Consider the following 19,114-nt stretch of genomic DNA (forward strand, 5'->3'; position numbering starts at 1 on the left):
TGAAAAGTCTTGGATTTTGTGTGAAAATCTTAATAAAGTATGGAAAATAAATGTATGGTAGAATGTTACAGTATGCTCAAAGGCATTGTGAAATGAGAAATAGGAAGGTGGGCTATAAAACTATAATTTTACTAACTGGTCACGTACTGTATTAGCCTAATGGGATGAGATGTGAGTGAAGAGACTGAATTCTACATACATTCATCCATCCATTCATTTTTATAGATAGTTTTTGTGACACTTGTTTGATGTGAAATTCATGTACTTGTGATTTTCATGTTTTGAAACGTTTTCATCAGTAAAAGCATAATTTACTGTGAATAATGCCTTTGTTCATTGAATACTAGGCTATAAAAATTAACATTTCTAATAAACACAGTTGGTACAATCTGAAGTAGGCAGTAGGCACACAAGTTACAAGTACATAAAGTTAAGGTCTTGGGGAAAAAAAGTATTAGTTTTAAAAAAGTCTGGAAAAAGTCTGGAATTTTGATTTGGAAAAAGAGCAAGCACCCTGCTTAAGTTTTTAAGTGTGCGTGGTTCGGCATTCCGGGGAGACAACTTATGGTGCTCTGGGACGGCTGTGGCAATGACGTCCCCCTGGATAATAGGAGTGTTGTTAGTGCTGCATAGGTGGATGCTCTTTGAATTGATAATATATTTCAATATAGACAAATGCTCTTCGAATTGATACACATTTTGAATCTGTACATTTTAATATATGGATGCTGTTTGGATTGATAGTGAATTGAATTGATTGGTTTTAAATGGAGATATTTGAATAATCCTACATACTGTATATAGATGGAAGCTGCTTTAATTGTTACTGATTTTGAATGAATACGTTTGAAAATGTAGCCTAGGGGCACTTGAGGTTTAGTGCCCAGGGGCACCACATTGACTTAATACGGCCCTGGTGAACCCCGCCATCCGCTTCTCATCCCATGTTTGTGGGTGAACTGGCTCTATATGAATGAATTGGATTATTTTATAAATAATTATTATTACAATGGAATGAAATCCAATTGGCTTGAATTGGACTTCATTATTTAAGTGCCTTGAGATGACATTTGTTGTATTTGGCGCTATATAAATAAAAATGAACTGAATTGATTTGAAAAGGTTTGGATTTGTCACGAGCCTTTGCATCGACCTGGGTCTCATTTTCCTCTCTTTTGCTTGTAAGTGGAACATCACAGCTGGGGAATGCTACAGAGAGCCTTGGAGCCTGCACAACACGTCTTGGTGCTAAACGTTTTTATCAATGACATAATAAAACCGGAGACTTTAACATGAGCCTAATAGTTATCATTACGCTGTGTTAAGAGACATTCTTTTATTTAGTTTACTCAGCTGTTATGAGACACATCCCACAAGACGTTTTGTTTAAGCCACGCCCATTGTTTTTTTTTGTTCTCCGTACAGTGGAAGTTGCAAGTTCGTTTCTCCATGACTCAAGAAATGTGTGAGTGTGTGCTAGTCTCAAATAAATATGCTAAAAAAGAAGCTAAATAATATATTTGCCTCCGTTGGATTATTCTCCGAGAAAAAGCTGCAAAAGCGTCACTGACGTCAGTCACTGACGTCAGTGACGCACAGGGGCAGGAAGGTGTAACCCGATCCTGACTGAAATCGAAAGTACCCAGGCATGCATATTTCATTTAAACGAGTTGCGAAGGACATGCAGGTCTCAGTTTTTGAGTCCAGTCTTTTTTTCCCCGTCGTGTTCCAGCCTTATTGAAGCCTGCCTGACATGTCGCCGGGGCTTCGTCTCTCCCTTGCAGTCGCCTTTTTGTCGTTTTGTGCTGGTAAGTTCCGTGTCTTGTTTTTTTTTCCACAGTGCTTTTGAATTAGTTTTTTTTTTCACCCACGATACTTCAGAAATATCTTTTCGTAATCTCCAAAAAAACGGAGATTGGTCTTCAGTATATAGCCAGGCCCCCCGATTTGGGTTTAAGGCTTGAAAAAGCGCGTTGAATTCACGAACAGAAAAATGCTTATTGAATGCAGACCTATTATGTGTTAGATATGTTGATATAAAAGTTTATGATTGTCAGATTCTGATCCTCGGAGCTCGCCTTAGGGGCATTTGTAGGTTTTTTCCTTTATGGCCCCATTTTTTTTTCTGACTGGAGCAGGAAGGGAAGCTGTCACTGCGGTGAGCTTGTAAAAATGTGTGTCCGTGAGTTCAGAGATTAGTTTTGTCGTGAACTTGAACTAAAATGGAAAGGACTGAGTGGAACTGATTAAATACCGACGTGAACCTCAATATTTTTCTTCTTCTAATCCGCGAACGCACCAAACTTTAATGTGCTTCTGTAATACACCATTTACATTTGCTCCTTTGGTCTCAGCTTTTTGATAACCCGTGGGGGATGGGGGTGTTTCGACATCCCCACTTTTACAGCAAGATGATTTCACCCCCCCCCCCCACATTTTCCAAAGGTAAACCCATGGATGTATTATATTAACGGTTTGCCCACCCTCGTAATGCACCAACATACAATGTGTTTTAAAGACCCTGTACCCTCTTTAGAATAATTCCATCCAGATTTTAGCAGTCTAACTATTGTACTTTCCATACAGGACCTAGTTTAGGGTGATGAGAATACAAAAAAAAAGCAGTAAAATGGCCCTGTTCTGCATTTTCACAAATCAGAAAAAGGTTTCACAAATCCCAAACAAGGTTTTAATGAATCTACAACCTCTTAATTCCATCCAGATTTGAGCAGTGTAACAATTGTAGTTTCCATACAGGACCCAGTTTAGGGCGATCAAAATGCAAAAATGCAGTGAAATGGCCCTTTTAATTCATTTAATTCGCGAATCGGATGCCAACTTCAGCGTCGTGTCTATGGGCTTCATGTGCCACCCTTGGAACACCCCCACATTTAAAATCACTGCTCCACCCCGGGTTTGGAAAGGAGAATATGGAAAAGTATATATATATATCAATGTGTCACCATGAATTCTACTTGGAAATTTATGGGGAAAAAAAAATATAGATATAGTTTCAGGACGCAAAGTATGCCGAATTAGCGAGGAACCCTTCTGTTGGGCGTACTGCACCATCACTGGATCACTGAGATATGGGGAAAAATGTTAGAAACCTGGTGATTCTCAAGCAAGCTCTAAAGCACCCCTCAACCAATGAAAGTAAACGTGAAACGAGTGAAATTCTATTCAGCCAACACACTATCAATAAAACCCTAGGGGACCCTATCCCTTGTTTTGATATATTTTTTAGTTGTTAATGTCATAAGCAAACAAATGAGAATGAGAAAGCTGGTCCCAATAATCTGAGTTGGTCAGCAATAGATTGGAGCAATTCACCTTGGCGTGTGGGCAGAAGTGTGGCATTTGTGAAACTAATGTTGCATGAATGGAAAGCTAATTTCATGTGTAGAATAACAAATACTGCTGACATACCCCATAACCTTTAACTCCTTGGGTTAAGTACTCTTCTTCATGCTCTTCTTGAGCTTCTAAATTTTTCAGTGTAACAGATGGAGAAAAGCACTTTTTAAAGCCTTTGAACCTGATCAGCTGGAAACTGTTTTGGCAAACCTCCATAGGCGTGTTGGGTGTTTATTCCATGTTTTCATCCAGAGTCGCTGGGACGTGGTTAGTTTGAATAGCTCCACCCGTTTCAATGGGAAGCTCAAGCACGAGCATGTTATGAATGCCCCTGTTAAGCTGCGCACCCTGTGTGTTAAGGGGGGAGTGACTAAAATCATGTTTCATCGGCACTTGAACTAAATCATGACTCAGTGTTTTTAATTTCTCTGTTGTGGAGACGCTGTGTCAAAGCAGAGCCACGAATACTTGAACTGGGCCCAACTGGGGCAGACATCAAAGTGACACCCACATGAAATCAGTCACAATTTTCATGGTGTTTTATTGCTAGTTTTTTTTTTTTTAAATGATCATTTTATATTACTGCTGCTTATGATTACTGACAGAGTCATGTGTGCAAAGTGTGCAATGTTTTTTATTTTATTTTTTATATACCCAGATGGATTTTCTGTGTTTTTTCTTATTCTACTGTTTGGGACATTTTTGGACGTACCAGTATCTCACAAATATTTGAACCACTGCCAGCATGAATAGAATAGAAAAATACTGTATTCATCTCCCAGAGGGGAAAATGAAAAATTAGTCAAGTAGCTCAAAATGAAATTTTTTATTTTTATTTTTTACAATGATTGTATATTAGAAAAATAACAATAATAATGATAAATTAATATATAAATAGATTTGAGAAAAACACGTTAGCCTTATGGCTGTGTGTCCTCTGTTTATTGTTGAGTCAAATGAATGTTTGCCCGAACACAAATTGGAACTCATGTTATACAGTAAGATCAAGAGCTGGGTAGAGCCCTGGAATTCTCCATCTATTCACTTCCGAGCATTCAGAAGTGACTGTGAAATTCTTTTAAACTGTACTTTGTGTGTGTATCTTTGTACTTTTATGCACGAGTTACAGTTGAAAACCTTCATAGGAAACATAATTCTCCACTTTGAGGCAGCCAGGTCCTGCAGAGATGTGTACAATGGAAACAACCTGTTAATGGAGAATTACATGCTGCAGGTTTCTGTTTGCTCGACAGAAAGCTACAAGCTATGGTCCCGGTAAACTGTGTGTCCAATTCAGACTCCTTTATTTAAAAAAAAAAAAACATTGGAAATGACACTAGCAAACAAATATTGTTACAAGGATTTTACACGACTTTTACCACGATGTTGTTGTGGTTTTTTTCTCTCTTAATAGGAGGGCTGGCTCAGACCACGAGCTTGTTCAAAACTTAGTAAACTGTGAGTGAGAACCAAATTTTACCACGAAAATAACAAAACAATAAAACTGCTAACTCTACAAATAATTGTCAAGTGCTCGGGTGACAACTTTTGGGGCATTTAGTTGTGATGGTGAGGGAGGGTAGCCAAATAAATATCTTATGCGTTTCCTCTCAAAAAAATAATCTGATCACTTTCATCGCTACGTTGGAGCAGGAAATGCTTTGTAATGATGTGCAGTTTAAAAGATGCAGGTCCGCAGCTAAGCTAGCCATTCTCTGCCTCTGCTCTATGAGCTAAATGCTAAGTTTCTCCTGTTAGCATGCTAACTCTTGCTAACTAGTGTTAAATGCAAAGTTTATCTGAGAGTGACGGTAGCGTTCATTTAGTTTGCAATGGTTCCATATTTTCACTCAGTGACAGTTTTGTTGGGTTTGGTCATTCATTCTCTGCTGGTGGATGGGTCCACTGAAAACATTCTAATTAATTCAGACAGATGTATTAATCCTATATTTTCTTTCTCTCTTTTTTTCTTTAGCTTCAGCCGATGGACCACAGAGAATAACCGCCTCTGTGGGTGAAACTGTCATCCTGCCCTGCAGCACGCCTCTCAGCAAAGACGCCCCCGCCGTGGAGTGGTCGAAGGAAGGGATTTCTCCAAATGTCATTTTCCTTTACCGCGACGGCTGTGAGACCTTTGAGATGAAGAATGAAGACTTCCGGTATAGAACTAATCTCATCATGAACGAACTGAAAAACGGGAACATCTCACTGAGGATTTCCAACCTGAAGCTAACCGATTCGGGGACGTACCAGTGCATGACCCTGTTGGATAAACGGGTCATTAAAACCCTGGAACTTGTTGTCGGTATGTCCCATCAAACTTAATGGTTATATATATATTTACTGAATGCAGGTTGCAGCTGACTGTGAGCCTGATCGAGTAAAGGTGCAAAGCAATATATGTCGGTATCATTGGCATAAAAGTGAAAATCTGATCATTTTGGAACATTTATTGAGTATCTCATCCTCCGTGAGTCCCTTCAAATATGTTGACTTCAGTACCACCTGGTGACTTGATAATGTCTCAATGGGCTAACTGAACTTGGTGAAGTCAGAGGACTGGATGAGTCGTCTCACCCAGACACCCCCCAAACGCCACATTTATTCAGGCCAGACAGATGCCATCACTTAAAAATGGTCCCAAACATTGTTTTTTTTATTCTAATATTCTAATTTCATCTCAAGAAGTTGTTATGAAGAAGGTGAAGTTTTAACATAGCAGATTATAACCGCCTTTAGTCACTGATCTTAACAGCAACATGTAATCAGTATGTCGGTTTGCACATCTCACATTAGCTGCAACCGCTGGGCTGTTGTTTCCTTACTTTGGAGGGGGTGTTGGTAAAGCTGTGGTAGCTGAGGTTCATGACTGAGGTACAGGGTGTGGACATGTGGCACGGGGGTGTTTTAAAAGTTTTTTTTTTTTTTTTTTCTACGCTTCAAATTTACGTTAGTGTCCTTCAACGACCTATAATTGCAATTTTGAACAATCGTATGCAATATTGGTGTATGTTTTTCGTCATCACAGCATGTTTTGTCATGTTTTAAACTGGATAGATTTTTAGTCCCGGCCTGATATGTACAACTGCGGCCACACAGCAGTGAGCACAGCCAGTGAAGTGACATCACAACCGGAGTCAGACTGGGGCTTAAAGAGGAGAAAAGCCATTTCTCTTGCTAAAGTGCAGTATATCACAAAATGAGACGTTTCACACATTTGCTAAATCAGAGTCGCCTTTTTTTTTTCTCCTCGAATGACCTCACCGGGGCCTTTTTGAGTCGAATAAAAATATTAGAGCGCAAAGTAGAAAGCCAATCTGTGATTTGAATTTAAGAGATCGACGATTCTCTAAAATTCCACCCACAAAGGAGGGCAAGAAAGAAGACGTTTTCTACCTGCACCAAAAAGCCAGAATTAGATGAAATAATTTGAAGGTGCATGTAGGTCAACAGAAATGCTCATATGAGTCATTCAAGAAAGGAAAGATGAATCGAAAAGATGGAATGAAACATATTGACTTCTCAAGGTCTCATGTCGGTGAACCGGTGACATGAATGAAGGGAAGGGGACAGGCTAGGACAGGACTTTCCATCAAAGTCAGCCTGAAGGGAGAATGACAGAATAAAAGAGTTTTAAGGATTAGTAATCAGACTGATTGGTTTAGAAAGTAACAGCCAAGAAGACGACTGGACCAGAGGGCTGATGAGAACGAGCTGAGTTTGACAGTGTGGAAAAACGGAGGGGACTAATTACGACAGGAAGAAAAGCTCAGACTCCAGAGAATGAGGACACATGAGAGGGAACAGTCTTTTCCTACACTTCGCTTCACTAAGTATTATTATTACTACGTTAGCACTAAAACAATGCACTGTAAACGAGATGGTGAAATGCAAACATTTGATATTAGTAGCCCATGTCAGGATGTTGCAGGAACATGGGACGGGGGTGGGACGAACTGGTGTGGACAAAAGTTAACTCCAGTAGCTGTGAGGTAGGGTTAGCAGCCAATCATTTCAAATCCCTCCCTGAACCTGTTGAAAACACATGAATGAGAAGAACAATGAGCAGAAAAAGCTCATTTGTATGCCGATCGATATTCGAATGTCACGACAAGCCCTCCTGAAATGCCATAGTGGCCTTTTAAAGGTTAATTCAGCCTGCAGGATATGAGAGTAAAAGTAAAAGCAGCTCTTTAACAACTTAAATCTGCCACAAAGCTCAGATGGTATGTTCTGTGTATGAAAATTGTCTTCCGCATAAATCCTGACAGAAATATTGGAACCATATCTTTGCAGGCGCCGTGTCTGAGCCGAACCCGAACCTCCAATTTGTTCCGAGCGACGGTGATAGCGTGACCCTACAGTGCGAGGCAGCGTGCGGGTCCCCAGAGCCTGAGATCATGTTCCTAGATGAGCAAAAGATTGAGATCGGTGCTGAAAAGCCACAGAGAGATTTGGACGGGGGGAGATGCCGCACCATCAAAAGGAGAGCCACCCTGCAGAATGCCACCAGCAGGTCTCATTTCAGTTTATTACTCTGTATTAAAGCTTTAAAGACTTATGTGGCTCTCTCCATTTTCACATCAGTGCGCACGCCGTCATATTTTCTTTGAGAATGCCAACAACTCAAACTTGCATTTGTGTCTTTTCATCACAGGGTAACCTGCAAAGTGCAGCAGGGGCAGACCAGCCAGACCAGGGAAACGGAGATCTTTATTCCAGGTACAGTGGAGCTTGGATTACCTATAACATGCGTTCATGTTCATGCTTTAACTGTTCCTGCTAGTCTGTTAAACACTGGTAACAATAGTGTCTAGCAGGGCCGTGCAGAGACCTTTGGAGGGGCAGGTGCTCAAAGTCAAAAGGGGCCACACGAATTTGAAACACTCCTTTTGTTTTTACTTTAACGTCCTCTCCTTACGAGGCGTCTCTATGATTGATAAACTATAATCTAAAGCACATAAAACACACACACAGTGACATTTAATATTTTTTTCAAGACATATACTGTATAGCTGCGAATTTGCTCCATGGTGCTCATTCATAATCTGCCCTTTATTATTCGTAGTGCTGATAATAAAGTAAGAAATAATTAAATGATATAGAAATCATGTATTTAAATTAGGGCTGTGACTCGATTAAAATTTTTAATCGCGTTAACTACAGGCTTTGAAATTAATTAATCGCATTTTAATCGCATATACTTTATCCTTTAGAAAATTAACATTTTCAACAATATTTCAACAAACACAGAACATATCCCTATTTGAAACCTGAATGTAGCATGCATGAAAACACAGTATATAGAATCTTGGATGTTAAGCTGCGTTGGGCCCCCATTAGCTTCCACGCTAGCTGCTACATGTTTAGCGTTGAGGTGATATTTGAGGCTTGATACGCTGCGGTGATACGCGAATTCCTTGTTGCATAATCTGCACACAACCACGCTCTTGTCGACGCTTCCATCCGTCTGTATTTAAAAAAAAAAAAAGAAATTATAGTGTGCGATTAAAATGCGTTATTTTTTTTTAACGCGCTAATATGCGTGTAGTTAATTAATCGAAATTAACATGCTAAAGTCCCAGCCCTAATTTAAATGTATTTGTGCTTGACTATCCACTTTGTGAAACACAGCAAGGTTATAAAAGTTATATATTTATGCATATTATATTGAATTGAATTGAATACAAATGTAATAATAAACAAGTTCTGATTCGTTTAAATGAGAGGTTGAGAAAATCACAATTCAAATTCTTCTAATTATTATCATCATTGATGTTATATTTATACTAATATAGTCCACAATTATTTGAGTAAGCATGTGGGCTACATTGCATAGTTTTAGTGAAATAACCTATGCCTCATTGCCTCTAGAAACATACATGTAGGAAAAGCACTGCAACTCCATTAACAGTAAAATTATACACCTCTACAATGCACTTTGCCCGTGACAAAAGAAACATAGAATCAAAAAGAAGCCATACATACAGGTACACAGACGTACTTTTTCCCCTCAGCACGCTGTGTGTGGTTAATGAGCGGCTATAACTTCTGAGAGTGTGTGCAGAGTCAGACACTCTCAGGATGCTGCTCCCCTCACTAACTTCGTCAGTCATCTTGCAAGAATACACCGTGGCGTGCACAAACAAATACCAAACAAATGCCAAAGGGACAGGTGCTCCAGCACCTTCCGCCCCCCCTTTCTGCACGTGCCTGGTAAGCCGTTTTTCTGATTATAGTCCAATTGAAATATATTCTAAATGTAAAGAAATGATTTTGTCAAGTATTTTAGTTGTGAATGGATGCTGTATTCTCTGTTACTCTGTAATAGTATTTAATGACTAGTGTAATCAGCATTCAGCAAGCCGGTGTGAGAGATGTGCGGTCCGGGATGAAAGCGATCACAGCCCCCGAGGCAAAGGGGGAACAGCAATCAAAGTTAAAAAAAAAAAAAAAAAAAGTGTCATGGAGAGGAAAAAAAACATATATAAGTTGCACCGGACTATAAGACGGATTCATTTTGAAATTTATTGAACAAAATCCAAAACCTGCTTTTCAACGAACTCACGGAAACTGTCGACCTTGCTCTGGGGTATAGGATTTTCTTTCTTAGTTGTCTTTAAGTTAATTTTTCAGTGGTACAGGAGCAGCACATAGTTATCACAAGCCTAGAGTGCCCTCTAGTGTCCTCCTTGGTTCATGTCAGTCAGTATGAATTAACATTTAAAACCATGTTAAATTATATAGACAACTTTAAAATACAACAAAATCAAATAAGATAAAAGTGTCATCATACTACTGGGTATTAAAAGCAATCCTAAATAAGTAGGTTTTTAGCCTAGATTTGAAGAGGCCCAGGTCAGAAATAAGACGTAACTTAACGGGGAGCTTATTCCAGAGCCTGGGGGCAGCGACAGAAAAGGCTCGGTCACCCCAGTGTTTGTGTTCTGACCTGGGCACTTCCAGAAAAAACTGATTTGTTGACCTCAGAGCTCTACCAGGATTGTGGACTGTTAAAAGCTCCGATAAATATGATGGGGCGAGGCCGTTAAGAGCTTTAAAAACAAACATTAAAAGTTTCAAATCAATTCTATAAAGGACAGGAAGCCAATGGAGGGAGTTAAGAACAGGAGTGATGTGCACACGTCTGTTGGTGTTGGTTAAAAGACGGGCAGCAGCGTTCTGCACAAGTTGAAGGCGACTGAGAGAAGACTGGGAGACGCCGACATAAAGCGCATTGCAATAGTCTAACCTTGAACTTATTATGGCATGGATGGCTTTCTCAAGGTCATGACGACTTAAAAACATTTTAACTTTGGCAAGGAGACCCAACTGGAAAAAAATAGTCCTGACGACATTGTTAATTTGTTTGTCCAACCTCAGATCAAAGGTCAAAGGTCACTGCCAGATTTCTGACGGTTGAACTAAGCTTTGAAGACAAGGTGCCAAAGCCAGCCGTCACAGTGTCCCCAAACACAAAGGAGATAAAGATAGAGGAGGCCGGCTCTGTGCTGGGGGACTGGTCTGAGTATAAAGGACAGTTGTCCAGACCTGCTTACACACAACAGCGTTTAGAGAACACAATGTGTTCATACAGGATATTTCCTGTCAGCAGCAATAACCACACCAAATGACAGCTCATGGCTGATAATTCTCAGCTAATTACCGATTGAGAAAAAATAAGTACCTCAACTTTATATTTTCCCTTTGGGATATATGAGAAAGGAAATCAATTTTAATTGAATTATACCTGTTTTAAAATTGACATGTTGGTGTTTTTTTTTCTTTGAATCATTTCAGTTGGCTGCTTCAGGAGCTCTTGTACTGCCAGCATTGTGGTCGCGGTCTCGACTTCATTGCTGCTTGGAATATTTGCAGTTTATCTTACATGCAAGAAATGTGTCTCCACTGGTAAGTCCGCATCAGTTTTACACAAAGCAGGAGAGGGTGTTTTGTTTTGTTACCAAAAGTTCTTTTTCCTGATTGATTGACCAATTTGGTCAACTTTACCACCATTTCTTACACCCACAACATGACACTATAAAAACTGTTCTTTTCAGTGGGGAAAAAGAAGCTTCAAAATGGCTCCAGTCACACAGAACGCTGAATATTACAAATACATATGTTGCTACCTACAACTTGTTAACTAAAACATCTGCAGCTCATCCAGAACGCTGCTGCTAGAGTTTTAACTAAGAGATCTGAACACATCACACCAGTTTTAAAATCTTTACACTGGCTTCCAGTCAGTCACAGAATAGATTTTAAAAGCCTGCTGATGGTTTACAAATCCCAGAACGGTTTAGGGCCAAAATACATCTGTGATATGTTCAGAGAATATAAACCCAGCAGAGCTCTGAGATCCAAGGACTCAGGTCAGCTGGTCCAGTCCAGAGTCCAGACTAAACATGGAGAAGCAGCATTTAGCTGTTATGCTGCAAACAAGTGGAACAAACTGCCAGTGGAGATTAAACTTTCACCAAATGTAGACATTTTTAAATCCAGGTTAAAGACATTTCTGTTCTCATGTGTCTATGCATGAAATATCTTTTAACTTATCTAGACTGTTGCCTGTTTTTAAATTCATTTAAATGATTTTATTTGTTTCTCTTTATATTCTTTTATGTATTTTTAATGCTTCTTGCACTCCCTGCTGCAATGCTTTTTTTTTATGTAAAGCACTTTGAACTGTTTGTACATGAAATGTGCTATATAAATAAATTTGATTTGATTTTGATTTGATAAAAAAACTTTCCCATTCCAGAAGCTTCCTGTTCATACAGATGCCTATAAATGTTTCTGACATTCTTTTGCATTGACACTATCCAGAAAAAGGCCCAGCAAACTCGTGTTTACCTTAAATCCTGAGACAGCTAAGGAAGTTTAATCTGCCTAAGGAGCTGCTGACCACTTTCTACTCAGCGATAATCCAGCCTGTCATCTGCACCTCCATCACTGTCTGGTTTGGGTGAGCCACCAAATGAGACCGGGCCAAACTGCAACGGACAATTAGGGGCTGCAGAGAGGATTATTGGAGCTGACCTCCCTTCCGTCCAGGACCTGTACCGGTCCAGGGCCAGGAAAAGGGCAGGAAAAATCTCTACAGACCCCTCACATCCTGGTCACAAACTGTTCAATCTCCTCCCCTCTGGCAGACGATACAGGGCTAACTGCTAACTGCTAACCAAAACCAGACGACACAAAGACGGCTTCTTCCCCCAAGCAGTCACTCTGTTGAAAACCCAGGAATAGCACCCATCCCTACATAATCAAACTGTTCTGTTCATCTGCATCATCTGCACCTCAAAAACTTTAATCTTAGTTACAGTTTGCTATTAATACATTGTTATTGCACTGAACTGCCTTACACTACAGTTATATGTAATCCTTAGCCTGCCTATTCTGATATTGCACTATTCTCACCCTCTTCAATTCCATTCATTTTTATTTATATAGTGCCAAATACAAGAAATGTCATCTCAAGGCACTTAAATAATAAAGTCCAATTCAAGCCATTTGGAATTCAATTCATTGTAATCATAATTATTTAAAAAATAATCCTATTCATTCATATAGAGCCAGTTCAAAAACAATTTCCTAGCTAAGGAAACCAACAGATTGCACCGAAACTTGTCTAAAGTCCAATCTCCCGTCCTGAGCGTCCCTGAGGCGACTGTGGAGAGAAACGACTCCCTTTTAACAGGAAGAAACCTCTGGCAGAACCAGACTCAGGAAGGGTGGCCATCCGCCTCGACCAGCTGGAGTTTGAGAAGACAGAAAAGAGGGGAAAAAACACTGTAACGCCATTCAAAGGACACCTGTTGGAACAGGGAAACACGAGTTAATGACCACAATAATGTCACATATACATAAAGAGAGTAAAGTGAGGAAAGGTGTGACAGATGAGGCCCCCCAGCAGTCTAGGCCTATAGCAGCTTAACTATGGGATGTTTCAGGATCACCTGAGCCATCCCTAACTATAAGCTTTATCAAAAAGGAAAGTTTTAAGCCTGGTCTTAAAAGTGGAAAGGGTGTCTGCTTCCCGGACATTTACTGGCAGCTTATTCCAAAAGAGAGGGGCCTGATAACTGAAGGTTCTGCCTCCCATTCTACTTTTAGAAACTCTGGGAACCTCAAGTAAACCTGCAGTTTTGGAGCAAAGTGCTCTGTTAGGAAAATATCTTATAATGAGATTTTTAAGATATGATGGAGCTCGGTCATTAAGAGCTTTATATGTGAGGAGAAGAATCTTAAATTCTATTCTGAATTTAACAGGGAGCCAATGAAGAGAAGCTAAAACTGGAGAAATGTGATCTCTCCTGTTAGTTCTCATCAGAACTCTGGCTGCACCCTCTGCAATTGTATTATTGCATTTTGCTTGTACCTGTTGAGGTGTCCACGACCATGGAACACTGACAGGGACAATAAGAAGGCGGACATTCCCAGCCCCACACCCCTCTGGACAATTCCATCCCCACCCATAGTGTCTATTTATTGCAAATGTACATACTGTATTTATTTATTCTCATGCACAGCCTTATTTTACTGTTCTGTATTTCTAATTTTTATTTTTTTATGTTATTATTGAGTGTTGTACTTTGAGAGTGAAGTTTAACCGGAGGCAAATTCCTTGTTTGTTTACTCAAACCTGGCCAATACAGCTGATTCTGATTCTGATTTGCAGATTGTTCCAGGTGTGCGTCCAAATCGCCTGAATTCCACACATCAGGTAAGAGCTGCTCGTGGTGTTACAGGATCTCCTGATTCCTGCTGCTTACAGATTGTTGATTGTTGTAGAATTTCAGTGAATTCATGTCTATTATCAAAGTGGAAGATAATCACATCATCGCGTTGGTTGTTATTTGATTCAACATCACATAGGACAAAAAAAAAAGAAGAGCGTTAGATTCAAGAGGGCTTTAACTGCTGTCGGCCCTTTCAGTAGACAAAAAGGGATTGTAGTAGGAAACTGAAGACATCCAAGCTAAGAAACATGCTCAATAGTGGATCGAAAGAGTTCCAAGTGCCGTTGCTTTGTGCAGAGGCGGGCCAAACTGGGGCCCTAAGCAGAACTTTATTTTGAAAGCTCCACTCAGCAGAGGCAACTGTAACAGGGAGAGTTACTGCGATGCAGTGGGCAATCCATAGATGTGGATCCAGCTCCTGCAAATGATTTTCATGGTAAAATGACAACCTCAGTAACATAACTGTGTTGGCGGTTCTGAGAGGTTCGTGATTTCCTGGGCCATCTCTGCACCATCAATATCAGACTCTCCCTCTGCAGTCAATGTCTTCTCCGCCTCGGTGCAGTGTTTCTGCAAGCTGTCTGAAATCAAGCAGCACACCAAATTTCTCCTTCACCTCAGTAAATGTCTCAAATCTGTCAGCAACAGTGTTAAAGAATGCCACCTCAAGCTTCTTGAGTGATTAATGCAAATACGACAACAACTAATAATAATATTCATCATGATTTGATGATATTTCTTAATTTAAATATTTTCATATTCTTATTTTTACATTTTTGCATTGCTGCTGCAATGCTTTAAATCTCTCCATTGTGGGTTAAATAAAGGATTATCTTAATTTATCTTATTTTATTTGATCTAATCTTATATAACTGTGATGAATTAAATTCACCAAGAGTTGGCGACATTTTACCTCCATAAAAATAGCCCAAAACTTCGATTGACAGCATAGACTGATGGGCAATAAACCTGAGCCAACATCCGACCACCAACTGCTCAATTAATCACTCCTTCTTCAACAGAGGTGAATGTACAGTATATACAGTTAACAAGACATTCAATAAATGATCAACTGTAAATCCGCCTTATGTGTTGTTATGTTGCTATGTCACATGCAAGTCAGTGAGAGTATTAAATATCAAATCAAATTTATTTGTATAGCACATTTCATGTACAAAACAATTCAAAGTGCTTTACATAAGATAAACAAAGATATCAGGTTAACCACCTAACATTATACTTAATATCAAAGAAAAAAACTGAGACTAAAGTCTCAAAGAGATAACCGACTGAGTGGAAACGACTCCCTAACTTTCCTCCCACCCTGAGTTCAGCTTTAATCTTCCTCTTAACCTCATTTGTTCATTCGAACGCTGTAGTTAAAGCGAGCTAAGTATTCCAGCCACTGTCTTCTCGTCGGTCAGAGCACAACTGACGAAGGTGTATGAATTGGTGCCACCTGCAATCCAGCTGTCACTGGGATTTCATGAGCGTAAATTTGATTTGGAGCCACAGAAAGACTGCTGCTGATGGTACAACGGTGGTGGACGGCAGCGCTTACAGCACATAAATTCAGGATATGAACTGAATTTATATGAAAATGTAGAAAGGCTTTGCATGTGTTGGTGACATAAAGGTTTCATTTTCAATGAGGCGGTTAGGAGCTCTAATTCTAAAATGATGTTATATTGTATTCAAAAATGTTATCCCTTAATCGTAAATGTCTGAAATGATACGTGTTAACTGACTGTCTTTTTTTTTTCTCCTGTTTTCACATAGCGGCGGGACCTCAGACAGGACTGTCACCTGGTCACGGCCTGGCTGACAGTGTTCGAAATGCTGAGTTGCAGAGAGAAATAGAAAAACTGAGGTTGGCCCTGTCTGAGAAAGAAAACGAGATCAACTCTCTAACTTCAACAGTGAATGAGCTCCAGCCTATACAGAATCCTGTCTTGCTGCGCAGCCAGTCTCTGAATGAGTCCAAATCCTCTGCTTCATCAGCAGCTTCATCAGCAGCTTCATCAGCAGCTTCAACAGCAGCTTCATCAACAAGCAACCTTCTAAAACATGACAACGTACCAAAGACAGACGAATCAACACCAGCCGTTTGGAGACAAAACCAGACACCTGGCCGAATCATAAGAAAAGACGACGATGAGAGTGCTCCTGTTCTTCCGATAGTTTCTGCTGCTGGTGGTGCTGATGCTTCATCCAGCTCTCCTTCTGCTGCCGCTGCAAAGGGAACCGATTTACTCCGTTCTAAGAGCCTCTCTCAGCTCCGGCTTCATACAAATCTCACCATGCCTCTGCGTAGAAACAGCTCGTCGAACCGCTTTAGTGTTCTGGAAAATTTATCAGAAGAAGCTGAGCAGCTGATCAAATAATGTTCTGACTAAAAATGGGATAAGATGATTTTATACATCTTTTACAAATTCAACTAAATAACTAAAGAGGATTATTCTCTGCGATCGTTGGAGGGAAATTTTGGTGGTTCTTAATAAGGTTTGCGTCATAGATATTTACCGACAAGCTGGCATTGGCTATGTGTCGGCAGCTTTTACAACCCGACTCATGGGCCGCAACATATACAGGAGACAAACATCTGAGTTTACAACAATATGGCTTTTAGTTCAAAGTGTTTGAGAAAAAGGGCAGGATGAACTCCAGGGGCCACAAAATGACCAAAGAGTGGTGAGCTCATAAGGCGCTGCTTTTAATTCGCATCTTCTCAGAGGTGAATGAAGCACATGCACGACCAAAGAGATTCTTCACCAAAGGCCTCCCATATTGAACTGTATGGTGCTGTAGACTTGGAAAGATGCACCACATCCTGAGAGTGTAAACCAAAAAAGTGTGTGCAAATGTGAAGTGCACTTAAACGGTGTTTCTGGTGCTTGAACTTCCACCCGTAAAGCTATTTTCTACACCCGCTGAACCCAACTGAGGGTCACAGAGCTGGGGGCTGGCGCCTATCCCAGCTGCCATTGGGCGGGAGGCCCCTGCCTCACCCTGGACGGGTCGCCATTCCATCAAAAGGCCACACAGAGACAAACAACCATGTCACACTCATTCCTAGGGTCAATTTAGAGTCACCAATTAACCTAACATGCATGTTTTTGGGCGGTGGGAATCTAACCCCTAACCCCCAAACATTCTCTACAGGTACCTCTTGCCCAATGACCCCCACCCTCGTGAAAAAGGGAGCGAGGAAACTGTTGAACAGCATTAAAAGTATCGCATTAAGGTAGAACCGATAAATGAATGTTTACTGTTGAATGTGTTTGACATGAACTGCTTTCAGTGTATTGTGTATAGAACCTAAAACTAGACTGGAGAGCGCTACACAAGCCATTTCAATATATGGTGACGTGTTCACGGGTTCCTCGGTGTTGAGGTTCGCTTCACATTCAAAAAATTGCCGGATTGCCAGATTCGTTGATCAGGTAATTGATTTGTCATGTCTGACATATTTAAACACTTCAGATTTCAACAGGTTTATTCCAACGCATTTTTAAAAACACTGACAGTTTTTTGATACAGACATCAAGTCAGTAAGTAAATGTCACGTAGGAGTACAAAAGGGAGTAATAAGTGCTGTTTATCCATATTTAATCAAACATAAATACTACAAAATTCTACATTTCTTTTATACTTAAAAACACTTTTTGTACGCTTTTTGTTACAATCGACTACAGATGTTATTGTTTTTATACTAATTCTTATTTAGCGCTGTTATGTTAGTGTTTGTCAAAGGTGTTATTTTTCTAGGGTTTCATATATCGGTTTCTTACTGTAACGGTGCATTTCAACTCTTATATGATGTTGCTTTTAAGAAGATGCTCTTTTGTCAAAATAAGAAAATGGACAATGAGCACCCCCTGGTGAATAAAAGAAGAAATTGCATCATTTGATTTGTCGGTGCCTCGGTTTGTATGTCTGCTTCTCAAAATATTTTACTGTTTATAAAAATTATAAATCTTCCTCGATAATGTTGAGGGCTGGGCTCTCACCTTGGATCATGTGACCTAAAACTCGCCCTTTCAGGCAGGTAGACAGTTCATCTGGGATGATGACAAGATTCACATGGGTCAGGGGGACGTGACCGTAACGAACCTCTCTACTTATAAGCCGATACTTCCCACCATCTAGTTCAGAACTGAAGAAGCCTTTCGGATGAGATGAAATGACATCAAGATCCAAGAAGAAGTCCAGCTACCCTTATTCAAGCTCTTAGGATTACTTTGACCTGGATGACTGAGAATCTTCATCAACACAACATTTAAAAAAAAATTAGGTATTGATGCAGCATTAGAGTAAAGCCAAAGGAAATAAAAGAGAGTTTCTCTCTACCTCATATTCACAACTTCATTCACATTCTGGATTGCCACAGGAGCTCAAGAAGGCCATCAAAAAGGCTGAAGAGGACTATAGAGCCAGACTGGATAGTGAATTCCTGCGCAGAAATTCCTCCAAAAGCGCGGCGCCAGAGTCTTTTGTTCCAGTGTTACCCGAGTAGGCAGGTCGGTGGTCCAAGATACTGTCCAAAGTGTTGAACCATTTACTTGTTTTTCTGTTCGCCCCACTCTGGTTGTTGTGGTCCTTCATTTTTTTGTAATCCTGCTTTAGTTTTTTTTACTTTCTCCCTGCACTGCTTCGCGGTGTGAAAATTCGCCGCTTTTTCAAGTTGGCAGCTTATCGTAGGGACATTTTTTTTAAATTAGCTGCGAGCCTTCGAAATCTCTTTGTATTTCCTCAGAGGCGTTTATGGCTAGAAGAGCTTTGACTTCCTCGTCAGTACATTTATCTGTGGCTTTGTCCATTGTATCGTGGCTGCAGAAGTAGTTTTTAAAAATGGCGGGGGCACAATAAATAAACACAAGAAGCGGAAATGAAGAAGCGGAAGGGGCGTAGCTACCAACCGCCAAACACCTACGTCATATGTGTTCCTATAGAACCCTGAAAAGACCCAGCCTCGCAGAAGCAGCTGAAATGGTTATAGGAACTGAGGGCCG

The 19,114-nt window shown here is 40.2% G+C and overlaps 1 protein-coding gene across 1 annotated transcript; it reads left to right on the top strand.

Moving 5' to 3' along the window:
• The first annotated feature begins 1,611 nt into the window (after positions 1-1,611).
• Positions 1,612-18,008, top strand: LOC142368489 (selection and upkeep of intraepithelial T-cells protein 7-like). The gene is made up of 7 exons (XM_075450664.1): positions 1,612-1,808; positions 5,333-5,662; positions 7,654-7,873; positions 8,015-8,079; positions 11,158-11,268; positions 14,042-14,086; positions 15,882-18,008. The coding sequence occupies exons 1-7, from the start codon at positions 1,754-1,756 to the stop codon at positions 16,484-16,486; spliced, it is 1,431 nt and encodes a 476-aa protein (XP_075306779.1). The 5' UTR covers positions 1,612-1,753; the 3' UTR covers positions 16,487-18,008.
• Positions 18,009-19,114: the final 1,106 nt, after the last annotated feature.

The sequence above is a fragment of the Odontesthes bonariensis genome, chromosome 19, assembly GCF_027942865.1.
Source record: "Odontesthes bonariensis isolate fOdoBon6 chromosome 19, fOdoBon6.hap1, whole genome shotgun sequence".
Classification (NCBI taxonomy): domain Eukaryota; kingdom Metazoa; phylum Chordata; class Actinopteri; order Atheriniformes; family Atherinopsidae; genus Odontesthes; species Odontesthes bonariensis.